We start from the raw sequence: 16683 nt of genomic DNA on the forward strand, positions 1-16683 counted from the left end.
CTCCGGCGTGAATTTGAGTCCCGACCTCAAGCGATCTTCCCGGGTTGCATCGTGTCATCGTTTCTCGCCTGTTCGCTGACATGTGCACCGTTATCCGGCCGTTCGAAGACATAGTAAGTAGTTTCCAAGCACACATGTCGCTTCAGGCGTCTACAGAACTGCTGTCTTTATAGGGCCCGATCGGTGCCCTTTACAGTAAAACAAGCACCGAAAGAAGACTTAACCGGTGTAAGGAATTTGGGGTAATTACTCCAGCATCATTGCGTCATGGTAGTAAACGAAGTGAGAGGAGCTACATGAATATGTGGTGATTTTACCACTGTTAACTCCCTGTATCACAATATGATGAATTATTGGCGCAATTTCCATTTGACTAATTCTCCTCAAAGATTGACGTAACGAACACATATCTGCAATTACTAGTCGACGCAGACACACAACACATTTTGGTAATTAACGCGCCTTTCAGTCTGAACAGCTACAATAGATTTACATTCCGTTTCGAGTGCGCGTGGAATATTTTAGCCTAACGCATAACAACTCATCTAAACTGTTCCACACGGTATGTATTATATGAACGACATAAACATTGCAGGAGTTAGTAGGGTGTAACGTATGAAAAAATTGCATTCATTGTTAAAATATTCGAAGTGAATCGACTCTCATGTAGGCATAACAAACATAGTATTTTCCAGCCAAGAAAATTAAGGCACCATTCACTGTAAAAATCGTCTTAAGCCCACAGATTAGCATGTTGACGTCGTAACTAAGCTTTTCGGTTGATGCGAGGCAGTACGTCCTCAGCATGATTGCTTCAAAAAATTCTTGACGGAACAGGGCAACAAATAGGTCGGTCAAAAACTTAGCAGCACAAAAAGAAAATATTCACAATTTGAAACGAAAAACCTGGCGATTTTATATAGCATAAAGAAATTTCATTATTCATGTATGGCAGGATATTTCGTTTACTATCGGCAAATAATCGTGGGTTATACACTGAAGCGCCAAAGAAACTAGTACAGGCATCCGTATTTAAATATAGAGATATGTAAACACGCAGATTATGGCGCTGCGGTCGCAACGCCTATGTAAGACTACAAATGTCCAGCGCAATTGGTAGATCGGTTTCTGCTGCTACAATAGCAGGTTATCAGGATTTAAGTGAGTTTGAACGTGGTGTTATAGTCAGCGCTGGAACGATAGGACACAGCATCTCCGGGGTAGCGATGAAATGGGGCTTTTCCCGTACGACAATTGCACGAGTGTGCCGTGAATATCAGTAATCCGGTAAGATATCATATCTCCGACATCGCTGCGGCCGGAGAAATATCCTGCAAGAACGGGACCAACGACGACTGAAGAGAATCTGTCAACGTGACAGAAGTGCATCTCTTCCGCAAATTTATGCAGATTTCAACGCTGGGCCTGTTAGTGTGCGAACCATTGAACGAATCATCATCGATATGGGCATTCGGAGCCGAAGCCCACTCTTGTACCATTGATGACTGTACGACAGAAAGCTTTACGCCCAGCCTGGACCCGTCAACACTCACATTGGACTGTTAATGACTAGAAACACGTTGCCGGAGCGGACGAGTCTCATTTCAAATGATACTGAGCGGACGTACGTGCACGGGCATAGAGACAACCTCATGAATCCATGAACTCTGCCTGTGGGTAGGGGACTGTCAAGCTGTGGAGGCTCTGTAATTCTGCGAGGCGTGTGCAATTGGAATTACACGGGCCCACTGATCGTCTAGATACTACTTTGACAGGTGACACGTAAGCATCCTGTCCGACCACCTGCTTCCGATTCATGAGCACTGTGCATTCCGACGGACTTGAACAATACCAGAATTGCTACAGAGTGGCTCCAGGATCTCACTTCTGGGTTTAAACTCTTCCGCTGACCACCAAACTTCCCAGACATGAACATTATTAAGCATATTTTGGATGCCTTGCAACGTGCTGTTCAGAAGAGATCCCCACCCCCTCGTACTCTTACAGATTTATGGACAGCCCTGCAGGATGCATGGCGTTAGTTGCCTCCCGCACTACTTCAGACATCAGTTGAGTCCATGCCGCGTCGTGTTGCGGCACGTCTGCGTGCTCGCGTGTGCCCTACACGATATTAGGCAGGTGTACCAGTTTCTTTGGCTCTTCAGTGTAATATACTATGGTCAAAGCAGCCAGAGCAACAGCTACAGATGTGGGCCTCGTTTCTCAGTTGCATACATCATACATATATCTCACAACATACAAATACACACGTGCATTGTCTCGCTTCCAAATAGACGTAGGAGTAGATTTCAATAAGCAGGAACACTTTGTTTTGCGACTAATAACGTGAGACACATCTTAGACGGGGTCACGATCGAAGCAAGCAAGATGACGCAAGCGCAGACAGACATCACATTCCTCGTATGATTTCGTCATATATCCAGTGGTAATAACTGTAGTACAGCACGACACTGTACATAAACTTGCTTTTCTAGGCTCCAAACGGCGTTCTATCACTTGCCACAGAGGAACAATCGCCATTTCGGTATTGCGCCTACACTCGTGTCATACAACAGTCACAGTCTGGTATGGGCGGAACGAAAACCTTGGAATGGCGTCATAACCTACTTGCAGACTATTGACATGAAAACACAAGGAACGGTCTGGGTTTGCCAGGCCTGCGTGGGAAACCAATCCTCTGCGTTTTCGCCGTGGTTCATGCCAGCGAAATTTCTGGGAACATGTCCACATTGATTGATGGCGGCTTAGTGTGGTTGCTGGAAGTGAACATACCCCCTAATTTTTCGGATTTCAAGTTTGGCAGCTCATGCAACGATTAGGATTCCGTCCGACATATTTGCATTAGGGGAAAACACTTGAGACATAGAGTTCAGCCCAATTGAAAAGAGGAGGTCACAACGTGCGGACCAAGGTTCAAATGGTTCAAATGGCTCTGAGCACTATGGGACTTAACATCTGAGGTCATCAGTCCCCTAGAACTTAGAACTACTTAAACCTAACTAACCTAAGGACATCACACACATCCATGCCCGAGGCAGGATTCGAACCTGCGACCGTAGCAGTTACGCGGTTCCGGACTGAAGCGCCCTAACCGCACGGCCACCGCGGCCGGCTGCGGACCAAGGATGTACTTCAAACTGTGTGCAATTTTAATAACCTCCATTAGGCCAACGAAATGTGCGAGTAGTAAGGCGTACTACTTACGTAGTTTCGAGGAAATGGGAAGAGAAGTTTCACGAGTCAGTGATGTAAAGCTTCGATACGACCCTACGGATTAGTTGGCGGCGGTCATTTTTAATTTATATTTTTTTCACATTGTTCATATTGTATTGACAACAAATTTCTTTTTGTGAAAATGTTATTGAAATACATTCAATCGTACATTGCCAATTTTTTAGCGCCGATATTAACGAAAATGGTGCCTTACGCGAGTTTTGCATCCAAATTGTCGGAAGAAAGAAATTTTTCAAATGTCAACGAGCTTCGTTTCTCTTTAGAAACTCTGAGAATTCCTTGTGCATGCGATAAAATTTCGTTCATTCGATGTAGCAGGTGTCGTTTTAATTTATCTTTCCCATGTGAGTATGAAAAATATTATCTTGCAGCTTGGAACGTCGAAAGCACATCTGACGATTAATTGTACATTACCCTCATCTTCTTGGTTATTTTAGCTCAGTGTATTACAGACTAAAGTTATTTACACTTCTGTTTAACGATTTTTATCGTGGGCTTTCCAAACCTGTCCCTCACCCCTGAAAACTGCGTCTGCAGATCAAAGCGCCCCCGTTTCGCACACAAATGCACGGATTCTTTGGGTAAGGAACGTATAAGGCATCCAGACTGTTGGTGGTAGTTGTTGGAATGTTTAAGGGGGACTAAACAGCTAAGGTCATCAGTCCCCCCAGACTGTTCAATGACGAACATACATATGAGTAAGTTTCGTCTATGAAGAACAGAAATACAGTAAATCGAGTGTAAGTAAGGTGAAATAAAGAAATTGTTTAAATTTATGTATTTTAGTTAATCTTAAAAATGCTGCATTAAGATTTAGAAAGTTATTTGTTATTTTATTACAGTGGCGTGTGAAGTAAGTGGCTGCAAATCTTAGCAAACGACGTCAGACGTCGGTTAGGATACAATGTAACATCGTCATGTAACATTTGGTGATATAATTGTAGCAATGAAAACGTTTTGGTAATAGAGCACGTCAGCTGGTTTCAGAACAAAGGGGGCTTTATTCTCTTATGCAAACAAACTGCTCACTTGGGTGCATATTTTGTTTATTTAGGATGTAATTAGTGGGCAATAACTGTCATGATAATTAACATAATTTACAGGCAAGATGACGGCCTAGTCTGGGATTTAGGTTCATGTATACCCACGTGTTAGTTATTGACCAAGTGCTTTTAGTGTAAAGTTATAACTGTCCGTTAAATGATGGTTATTTATGACCCAAAAAATGGCATCTCGCCCACTATGGTGCTACTGGCCCTTTCACCGCACAGGCACCCCTACTGTGCAGCCATTCATCATTTAGGGAAAACATAGATAACCTAAATCAGGGTGGCTAGACGTGAGTTGAAACGTCGTCCTCTCGAATGGGAGTTCAGTGTGCTTACCACTGCGCCACCTCGCTCGGCCTCGAACGCTAATTCACACTCGCATGGTGAGTATGCCCAAGCCTACATGGTCGACAGTGACCACACGGACGCTGCAGTCGGCGTGGCGAAAGCTTGGTCCATGTTTCGCGTCACGAAGTAATTGTTCACACATCGCATTACTGACGACTTTGACGTACATCACACTGTTTACGATGGACAAATGGATGCCCCAAATGTCAGAAGCTGGGATCTTAGCTTCGTCACATAGAAATCGTCCCCTTCCAAAGCCTTTGGTCTGGAGTAATCATTAAAAAGGTGAATCGTGGTGTGGATTTTAGAAAACGGTTGGCCATAGCTCTAGTACATGTAGGCGACACATAAGCAAAAGCTGCCGAAAGTAAACAACAGCGAGTGCGTGCACTGCACAGGCAGAAACACACAACACATCTGCACTACATGGCTGCGAAAGCGTGACTGTCTAACTGAGCTTCACTTCTAGCAGTACCTCATTTCCTGCTTTCTGAACTTCACAGTTCTCCTGCAAAACTCACAAGACTAGCACCCCTGGAAGAAAGGATATTACGGAGACGATGACTTAGCAGCAGTGAGCAGTGAGCCGAAGTGCTAGTCTTGCAAGTTTCGCAGGAGAAGTTCTGTGAAGTTTAGAAGGTAGGAGACGAGGTACTAGCTCTAGTGAAGATGTGAGGATGGTTTTTGAGTCGTGTTTAGGCAGCTCAGCTAATGAAGTACTTGCCCACGAGAGGCAAAGATCTAGAGTTCGGGCCGCCACATAAACTTGGTCTGCCAGGAAGTTTGATATCAACGCACACTCCGCTGCATAATGAAAATTCATTCAAGTATCTATTCCTTAACCCAAGAGACAATACATTTTCTACTTCTAGTATTCAATTCGTAGCATAATCACTAGTTTCGCCTGATTACCTGACTTTCGCTCATTTTTCTTCTTTGAGATAGGACATGCAGTAGATTTAACGCTCTGTGTTACTTAGTGAGATAAGAAACACGAATGTTATTCTCATGTTTGGTCATTTCTTCCTCCTTCGATTTCATTGTATCAACCACAGTCCCTGAGAAACCGTGAACAATTTTGTACTTTCTGTGCGTTCGTGAGCCATATTATTTTTTCAGGAATTGGTCATTCGATTTGTTCTTCGATAGTGGTATTCTTGCAGTGAGAACCACTGAATTAACTGTTTAGCTTCCCAGATCAACTTTTGCCCACTAGAGAACACAAGGAAACGAAAACAGTCTTTGGTTGACAATTTGTTGTATTCAGTGTCATAACCGGTTTCGATCGTTTGATCATCATCTTTAAACTTAGTAACAGAAGCAAAGAAAATTAATAGCTGAAATTTCCCTCGACACACAATATAAAAACAAGATAAAGCAGTGGAAGACACTCATGGCCTGTGACGTGCAGCCATCTTAGCACACTATGCAGTACTGCAGCTGTAAGCAGATGAAGCTTACGCTCAAAGACTGTTTTCGTTTCCACGCATTCCCAAATATTCGATCATTGTTACTTTCAAGCTGACCATGTCATCCCTCATCAAGTTTTCACACTACGTGGCAGGGATCTCCCAGCTAATAGATTCATATGGGCTTCTTTTTGTTTTTTTACAGCGTCGCTGATCTACACGTGCTACGGTACCTTCATGGGTTGGCCTGGAACGACTATACCAATCCTGGAGGCAGAAGATTCACCAGTTCCACTCACCGCTGACGAGGGGTCCTGGCTCGCCTCCATCAACTCACTCACCATGCTGGTTACTATATTTGCCGCCGGCTATGCAGTGGACGTCGTGGGGCGTAAAAAAGTGGCCCTTTTTGGAGCTGGACCTTTTGTCATCTGGTGGTTGATGGTGGCGTTCGCCGATTCCTACGGAATGCTGCTCGCAGCTCGAGCGATTGGAAGTTTGGGAGGGGGCGCCGTTATCACTGCCTTACCTGTTTTTCTGTGTGAGATAGCCGACACCGACCTAAGGGGGACGCTAATTGTGATCCATTACATCCTGATGCAGTGTGGCACCCTGCTTGTGTATTGCATTGGACCTTACCTATCCATCACCACCGTTGCTCTCATCTGCACCTCAATTCCGATAATCTTCGTCTTGACATTCATCTGGATGCCGGAGTCACCATACTTCTTTCTCACGCATCACAGAGAAGCGGAAGCTGTGAAGTGTCTCGAAAGACTCAAAGGCCAGCTAACGCCAGAGGAGCTCAAGTTTGAGCTGGAGTTGTTGTATAAAGATATACGTGAGAAAAAGCAAAACAAAGGAAAGTTCACGGACGTTATCTTGGTGCCAGTGCACCGCCGGACATTGCTCTTAGCGATAGGATTTATTCTATTTCAGATGTCGGCAGGGTCGACCGCACTCACCACGTACACGACGTACATATTTGAGAAGAGTGGAAGCGAGCTCGACTCGAACATCTCTTCCATTATCCTGACGGTCGTCACGCTTGGTGCAAACGTCGCGTCGTCGCTGGTCGTCGAGAGGTTCGATAGGAGGCCCCTCTGCATGGCGACTTTCTCGGCGTGCGCCATCTGTCTGGCTGCAGAGGGAGCTTACTTCTACGTCGACGACATCTACGGGGACGTGCCTACTGCCTTCGACTGGGTGCCACTCGCCGGCATGATTGGATTCAATGTAATACAACAGCTTCTTAATGGAAAGCTGCTATTGGTTTTATGTGAAATAATATCTTTGTTCTGCCGATGTGGACGTAGTTACTACATTATGATTTCATTATATTATTCTTATTTACTTGTTGACGGACGAGACAAACTCCTGTACAGGTGCAGAAGGTTCGGTAGACTTGTAATATAATTCTGGAGCATCTGAGCCAATGATATTTAGTAGTTATTAATTATCTAACCAGTCTTCTAATTGCAGGAGTAATTTCACGAACACGATCTGTGGTGTGATCAACTGTCTGGTCGTTTTGAATGCTCCTGGCCAGTATCTTTGAGCTGGTTCAGGGATAATCATCTGCGTTGGCGGTGTTCAAATGGTTCAAATGGCTCTGAGCACTATGCGACTTAACTTCTGAGGTCATCAGTCGCCTAGAACTTAGAACTAATTAAACCTAACTAACCTAAGGACATCACACACATCCATGCCCGAGGCAGGATTCGAACCTGCGACCGTAGCGGTCGCTCGGCTCCAGACTGTAGCGCCTAGAACCGCACGGCCACTCCGGCCGGCTCGTTGGTGATGTACCATTTGCAGATGGTTATGTGTCCCTATGAGTAACAGTTTTCAGAAAAGATCCTAGTACTTCCAGAACACTATTTAAAACTTCTCTGGCCTCGTATAAGTGCCAGTGAATAGTTTTCCAACATTAAAATGTTAACAGTGTGGTTATAGGCTGCACCCCCCAGAAAAGCGCAATTATTGACAGAGTAATCAGAACCAGTCGACCTGTAGCTAAAGCGTGGGTTTACTCAAGAAAGTTAAACCTCTTTGAGAGATTCTCTGGACTACAGTGCTGCGGAGTCAACTGGGAAATTTCGCAAAATGAGTCGTATCAGTCTGCTACTCTTTGGACCAGAAACGGAGATAACAGCTTTTGCTATCAGCTCTCTTGCTGAAAAGTAAATAGAAAGCATACAAATGATTTTCGACTTTGTCATTCTAGCTTTCTCCTATAGAGGCCATTCATCATGTGTCATTATTCACTTAGGAATTTTGGTTTGTAACCATAACTGAAAATCTGTAATTCGTAATCACTGAAAATATGACGGAAGAAATCGGGTCTATTTACAGTTATGTCTAGAAATTCAAAACATTCTCTTCACTTGTAAATTATATATTGAAACTATCTCAGCATGTATCTTTTTCCTGCCTCGTGATGACTGGGTGTTGTGTGATGTCCTTAGGTTAGTTAGGTTTAAGTAGTTCTAAGTTCTAGGGGACTGATGACCATAGGTGTTAAGTCCCATAGTGCTCAGAGCCATTTGAACCATTTTTTTGTATCTTTTTCATGTCCAAATACTGCTTCACACTTCCTAGTCATTAACCTCATATTATTTTGTGGTCTGAATTGACAAGAGTTCACATTTGCTTCAGTTTTTGACGTCGTAAGCCTCCGTTACTATCGAAAGTATTTTACTATCTCTCAGACCTCTGGAAACGTCTGATACCATGTAAAAACTTATGCTCCGGCTGTCACTGAGAGACCTGCCTAGAAGTGTTGGGAAATGTGAGTAAGCAGTACCGCCAGATTGTTGCCAGAATGCTAGTGTCATTACTTGTGTGTGAACGAACGCTTCCCAGCATGAAACAAAGCTGCTGATGAAATGTTCTCGAGTTTCAAACCGGGTGGCTGTGTTGGGATAACCGCACATACAGCTGGGAACTAAAGTTTTATTCATGAATATCATTATTTTTCTGCCGCACCTCGTACCCAGTCTGTATCTGCTCCATAGGATCCACGTCTAATCGTGTATGATGGATTGCAATGAGTCCCAGTTCTTAGTGATACTGAAACACGTCGGCTTTACTTTTACAGACTAAGTATGAATTCATTCTTAAAGAGAACGATCATCACTTCAATGCAAGTGTTGATGTGCCAGATATTGAAACTTTCTCCTTCGGCGAACAGTAACTTGTGCAACAAAACTACACAGTTTCGGTCATGGACGTATCTCATAGCCATTGGCCGTTCTTGGCTGACCATATTCAATGCTGAATATGTGGATAGACTTAACACCCGGACTCTATGAACAACAGACTGAAGAAATTTAGTTCATGTCAACGGATTCCTCCACTGCTGTTTCATAGGAACATTTTCATACTTGTCAAAACACAATAGCAAAGTTCTACTGCACAATTTGAGTTTTCATTCAGAAATTTTGGCCAGGTGTGCCTGAGACATCTCAGTATGTTACTGGCGCACCATCCCAGTTTGTACAACTAATGTCGCTAATCCCCACAGCTGCCTCTAGCAGCTGTCTTATCTCACCCTCAGAGAAGCAAATGGTTTTCTACGTGTCAATGACTCATAAGTACACGTGATGAAAGCAGACTGAAATGTCACTACTGCATAACTGACTGTTTCATGCAGCCCTGCTGTAGTAACAATACACTTAATTTTTAAGTGAGTTTAATGATTTATTGGATGTCAACAGTTTTCCCAAATGCATAAAAACATTGCAAATTTTAGTATTTTTGGCTTTGATTACATTAGTTTCTCTAAGGAGACTGGGATAAGTGAGATTGTAACATGTGTTAAACTTCTTCCAGATTTCGTTCTCTATCGGCCCGGCACCAGTGCTGTCCTTGTTTATGGGTGAACTGTTCCACGTCTCTGTGAAGGGCATCGGCGTGGCTATTGGCACGGTCGTTATAGCACTGTATGGCTTCTTCCTCAAGAAGATGTTCCAAGTGGTCTCTGACGGCCTGGGCGCCTACTACTCCTTCTGGGGCTTCACCGTGATGTGCGTGTTTGCCGTTATTTATGTCTACGCTCTCATGCCCGAGACGAGGAACAAGAGTTTCGCGCAGATCAACGAGGAAATGGACAGTCGTGTAGGTGGAGCAGTCAGCAGTAATATGGACGAATCCATGAAACAATGTCCGAGCTGAAAACAAATCAGTAGTGACTCTTGAGTCACTTGGATGCAACTGTAAAGCAAGACTGAGTATAATTTATTCTATCTGTTAATAGACTGATATGTGCAATGATCGTGAGAACGTCGTGTAAGGAATCGCTCAGAGCTATCACTGCGTCAAGAAATTTAAACGTTATCCAATCAAAGTTGGTAAAGTAGAGCTGATGAGGAAACTGTGATGGTCAAACGTTTGGTACACAAATGCACAAATTCTTTGGGTAAGGAACGTATAAGGCATCCAGACTGTTCAATGTCGAACATACGTATGAGTAAGTTTCGTCTGTGAAGAATAGAAATACAGTAAATCTAGTGTAAGTAAGGTGAAATAAAGAAATTGTTTAAATTTATGTATTTTAGTTAGTCTTTAAAGTGCTGCATTAGGATTTAGTAAGATATTTGTTATTTTATTGTAGTGGCGTATGAAGTGAATGGCTGCAAAACTTAGCAAACGACGTCAGACGTCGGTTAGGATACAATGTAACATCGTCATGTAACATTTGGTGATATAATTGTAGCTATAAAAACGTTTTGGTAATAGAGCGCGTCAGCTGGTTTCAGAACAAAGGGGGCTTTATTCTCTTATGCAAGCAAACTGCTCACTTGGGTGCATATTTTCTTTATTTAGGATGTAATTAGTGGGCAACAACTGCCATGATAATTAACATAATTTACAGGCAAGATGACGGCCTAGTCTGGGATTTGGGTTCATGTATACCCAGGTATTAGTTATTGACCAAGTGCTTTTAGTGTAAAGTTATTGCTGTCCATTTCATGATGGTAATTTATGATCCAAAAAATGGCATCCCCCCCACTATGGTGCTATTGGCCCTTCCACCCCACCGGCACCCCTACTGCGCAGCCATTCATCATTTCCCAGACATCAGCTTCACCAACCTTTAGCGTCTTCAGCATCCTTAGACTGGCGCTTTTAATTTCGACATTGTTCAAGCAGCAGTAGCAGCATGAGTAAATTCATGTGATACTGCAAATTTCCAGCATTGTGTAACGTCCAGCGGTAGTAACATAGTTATCATTGAAGTTAGGCATCCAGTGCTATTTCCTGCACTGTACGACGCTATTTATGTTTTCATGGCTAATTTTTACCGACTTTTTAAGAAGATGCATATTTAATTACTATTTTACCGATTTCCCCCACTTTTTTTAAGACAAGGCATGCAAATATAAGATGCGCTTTATCGATTTTCAGGAAACCGCATAATATACGTGGTTTTAAGTAATTAACAATTTTCAGCATATGGCGCTATTTACAGTTTTTAGACAATTCATTAAGATTGTATGGGGATTAAGTACGGGTGGTTATAATTTAATTTTCCCTTTTAACAAGTTATAACACAGAAACTAATTACCGTACGAGTACCAAACTTGGTAGCATTAATGTCCAGAGTGGGGGTGCATGATTTCCATGCGTCACAGTGCCACCGTCCAGTTCCAACTATGACCACCAAGTGCTGTGATCAGTCATCGTGTCTCACACACCTGACCAGTCGCAGTCCACTTGCTGAGGGCATTATTGGTGAAGCTCTGTAATCAAAACAACAGTAATGCTGCAGCTGCACTTCGAGAACATCGCCGGCTGAAAGAATTATGGAAGGGTCCTCTTTCCCCACCTGTCGTGCGGAGCATGATGAGGAAGTTCGAATCAACTGGGGAACTGGGCGTCGCTCGGAGGCCGGCCGCGGTGGTCTAGCGGTTCTAGGCGCTCAGTCCGGAGCCGCGCGACTGCTACGGTCGCAGGTTCGAATCCTGCCTCGGGCATGGATGTGTGTGATGTCCTTAGGTTAGTTAGGTTTAAGTAGTTCTAAGTTCTAGGGGACTGATGAACATAGATGTTAAGTCCCATAGTGTTCAGAACCATTTGAACTATTTTTATTTTTATTTATTTATTTATTTATTTTTTTTGTCGCTCGGCGTAAACGTCGACGACTGTTTGCACCACAGGTGGTAGAAATTGCTGCAATGGAAGACAACACTGCGCGCAATTCTCAATCGCCTGGCAGTGCGCGTGCTGTGTCACGACAGCTGAAAATCCCGTGGTCCACTGTATGGAAGGTTCTTCGAACCAGTCTCATGTGGTATCCGTACAATATCCATATCATACAGCAGCTTGCACCACAGGACGTGCAACGACGTGTTGACTTCGCTCTCCATTTTCTCTCAAGGATTGAAGTTGACGAGGGCTGTCCCTGGACTATGCTAAGGACAGATGAAGCTCATTTTTCTCTGACAGGTGAGGTGAACATACTAAATTGCCGAGTGGGGGGATGTTCACCTCCAGTCGCTGTGCATGAAGTTCCTCAGTACGTGAACGTGTCATCGTATGGTGTGACTTCATGGCTACGTTCATCATTGGCCCATTCATTTTTGAACACGATGGGGCTCAAGGACCAAAGACGTACAGTGTGGCTGGCCAGCTTTACAATGATATGCTTCGCTGGCCTGTCATACACGCCCTATAGAAGACAGACGAATTGATCTCAACAGTTTTCATGCAAGATGGGGCCGCATCGCACACCGCTTTTCAGAAACACATATGAAAACGATCGAATTATCAGCCGACCGTTTCCAAATGCTTTGCCAGCACGATCACCTGATCCCACTCCCTGTGATTTCATGTTTGGGGCTCCTGAAGGACAGGATTTACCAGGGCAACATTCACACATGTGCTGATCTGAAGCGCAGCATATCAAGAGAAGTAGGAAGTATACACACGGACACGCTTCGTTCTGCTGTGCAGAATGCAATCCTGTGCTTCCAGACTTTTCTGGACACTGATTGGGTGTCATATTGAACCCTTTCGTATCAGTAATGGTACCGGTATGTAATGGTATGATGTACCGTAGCAGCACATTAAAAGTGTGTCAATTGAACTGATTCTGAATTATTCCTCTTCCACATATACTTGACATTAATGCTACCAAGTTTGGTACTCGCTTGTTTATTAGTTTCCGTGTTATAACGTCTGAAATAGGGAAGTCTTAATTACAACCACCCGGTAGTTACTTTCATTTGCATTCAGCTCCAACTCTCACCAACTGTCAGTCCTCTGCAGATATCTGTAGCTGCTAATGCTATTCTAACAGTGTCACAGTGCTTCCAATTCACACTATCCATTGAATTATTTACATTAGTGCAATTGCATCGCACAACCACGCACAGTTCGGGGCTACTGTAAGACTAGGGAAAGATTTAGAGTTTAATCAAAGCGTTTCCATTCCCCCGCCCGATTATATTCGAGAGTGGACTGACCGTGATGTCGTATTCCAGCTGGAGCAGGGGGCAGTGGGCACACATGTAGTTGTACATATTTTATTTTTATAGAAACAGACCCACCAGTACTTAAACTTTGGTCCACGTTATAACGTTAGTTAGGTAACATGCCGATAGGATTTATGGCTGCTCCCCTGCCCCACATATGCTGACCTGTCAATTCTTAGTGTTTGTGTCACTTTCCTTAAGATTCCTGCAAATTGATTGAGCCAGAATCTATTCCAGCTCGACACAGATGCTTACAGCAAGACATCTTCCTGCAGTTAAAGATTACGGTGAGAGTGTAGGGGATTTCTACTATGATTATGGTGACAGTATAGGGAATTTCCAGTCCTACTAATGTGCAATAGATTTATTTACGCTCAGGTCATCTACTACCTGCACCACAGGTCTTCTTGCCTACTTGTTGACAACTCCATGGCCTATGAGCATCCTACACCTAAAACAAATAAGTCGCAAGCCGCTGACAGTGCAAGGTGGAGGGTATATCGTACAAGTAATATCGATTACCTTTCCATCAAACTCTCACTTGCTGACCGAGTACATCATGGCTGTCTCTGTACCTCCATACATACCCAAATCTACCCTTATGTTTTTGAGAGCAATGTGTTATCTTCCCCAGAGCTTTCTTTTTCGGTTAAATAGTTGAATGGAGTATACTAGCCTATACGATCTTGATGCATTTGCCTCACAGATCAGCGATTAATATGAACAGATGAGGACTCACACGACTGGTAGAGAGCGACTAGGTAATACTGAGCTGTCTAATCGGTGTTACCATTCACCAGTACATACCATTTAACCACCAACGGATCTATACAAGTTAAAGTCAGTATAGAAGCTGACAATGACCTCAAAGTGATAACGGTAACTGAGAATGTGTACTGAGGTACGAAGGTGGGGCTCGTTCAAATAGTGGTAGAAGCTTTGAGACAAATTGGCATATATTAAGCGACCGTTGACAGCTAGGTATAGCACATTCTGCCTCAGCATTTATGTATTCGACAGCAGCAGTGTCAGTACATCAACACTCCTTGTGTTAAAATTAACAGTTCAAAAGTCATTTCTGGGCGCTTTTCTAAAGCATCGAAATGTCTTGAACATAGCTGGTTTATAGGACCCGGTATGTGCTACAATGGAGCGATAGTATATCAGTTGTTTTGTCTTGCCTAAGGTAATGAAAGCACTGAGATGGAGATGTTCTCTTTGTGATTTTCGCCACTCAATCATTCTAAGATCAACAAAAGTTCAACGCAAGATGATATACCTACTTTAACAGGTTTTTGGATGCAACAAACGTGTTATTCAAAGCATGCAAAAAACAGTTATATGGAAATGCTGTTGCAGTTTCCAAATGCCTGCCAGACCTATTTATGTACAGTAAATCGGTGTGTGTGTGTGTGTGTGTGTGTGTGTGTGTGTGTGTGTGTGTGTGCGTGTGTCTGGTTGGGTGGTACACCCTCATGCCATTAACCACTGTTCCACTAAAACTGCAGTGCATGTGTATAAATACCACAGTGATTTTTGAAATTTAATTTGTTATGACGAACAGTCAGTTGTCCACTCACTCCTTAAGTCTTCTATAGCATACAGACTCCCTCTTGATTTTGAAATGTAATTTGCTTACGAATAAAATACCCAGTCATCCGATAGAATCAAACTAGATGTATGTAATATAGTTTCCAAACGTCTGTCAGGGCTACTTAAGTACAGTGATGCTCTGTAGGGTAGTCCACACCACAATCAACAAATGTTCCATTAAAACTACAGTCTTCTGCACCATACACGAGTAGATGCATATACATCCGTATCCGTATCGTATTTAGTACAATATTTACACAGGATCAAGCTCGAACAGTCCGTTCCGTAGTTATAAATCAGAACTTAAAAACAAAGTTCGCTTTAGCGGAGGAGAATGTGAACGTTTTTGACAGACGTTAGTAGCCGCACATGTCCATTTTGTTAAAAAAATCCCGCATTTTATCAGAATCCATAAGGTAAGAGTCATCTTTAGGTCATTGCATTAGTCCAGATTGATGATCCATTTCAAAACCAATCAGTTCTGTTTTGGTTGGTTTTCTGGTCTCTATACAAATTTGTCGTAATATGCCTCCTGCTCCTTACTATCGTAAATGGTACAATGTCTCTAGAGATGTCATTCTGACCTACATACAGAGCATACATTAAGAAACCAATGACTTTCTACCGACAATACCGATTACATCTGCTGTATAATGCTTTATACTAAAGCAAGATGACACATGGCTGTAGCCAACACGCTATGATTGATATGTGGCAATTGGTTTTTGTGCGGTGACAAAATCAGGTTTTCGTTTTCTTCGTACAATGCGCTCCAATACAGAATTTAATCGCTGCTACCTTAATGGGGTATACATGTCGAAAAGCACTTGGTACCGGATCATATGGAACTATGTAGCACAGGTGATAACAGTAGTTCTCTGTTGGAGGACGGAATGATGTTTTTTTAATCCCATGAAAGAGTGCATGGGTTGACATAAGGGTGTTATTGTCTGTCGGTTCTATGTTTTGACATAAGAAATTGCGATTCTTCAACACATGTCAGGAGTTACGATCATAGTATAGTCATGGCTATAGCATTAACAGCAGGCCTAACTGTGACTGATGTAGGGATAAAGAAGAAAATAATAATTATTAACGATATTGTTTTAATTTTCACAATGTGTATTACCAATGTACAAAAAACATATAACGAAATAGTAATATTTCTTACGACATCGCTGCCTTCGCCAAAAATGCTTTAACTGTAGCTAAAACAGTTATCTAATACATAGCACACTACGAAAGGCAAGGTTCATATTTAACACAAATACCAATATGTCTACGCGAAAGGAAAAATACTCCCATTTTTTCCAGGAAGCATATTTTACACACTCGTGAGTTGTCAGGAGCTCTCAGTCACATGCTGTTCTGATGATGCTTTCAAAAAATTAATGGAGATCTAATATTAGCCGCATCCTTTGCATTATTTTTTTCATGGAAATTCAATATTAGCTGCATTCTTTGCAGTAATTTTTACATCTATGTTTTGAGAGACATTATGCCCAAAGTCCTCACCCTCCACAAGAGGAACAAACAAGCACTTGGAAAACC

The 16683-nt window shown here is 42.8% G+C and overlaps 1 protein-coding gene across 1 annotated transcript in view; it reads left to right on the plus strand.

Moving 5' to 3' along the window:
- Window positions 1–16683, plus strand: part of LOC124761959 (facilitated trehalose transporter Tret1-like) — a 96723-nt gene that overhangs the window by 68156 nt on the left and 11884 nt on the right. The window contains exons 3-4 of the mRNA XM_047249117.1: window positions 6267–7297; window positions 9896–10089. Of these exons, the coding sequence (XP_047105073.1) occupies window positions 6267–7297; window positions 9896–10089 (1225 nt within the window). The remainder of the gene's footprint in view (window positions 1–6266; window positions 7298–9895; window positions 10090–16683) is intronic.

This window comes from Schistocerca piceifrons, chromosome 1 (assembly GCF_021461385.2).
Source record: "Schistocerca piceifrons isolate TAMUIC-IGC-003096 chromosome 1, iqSchPice1.1, whole genome shotgun sequence".
NCBI lineage: Eukaryota > Metazoa > Arthropoda > Insecta > Orthoptera > Acrididae > Schistocerca > Schistocerca piceifrons.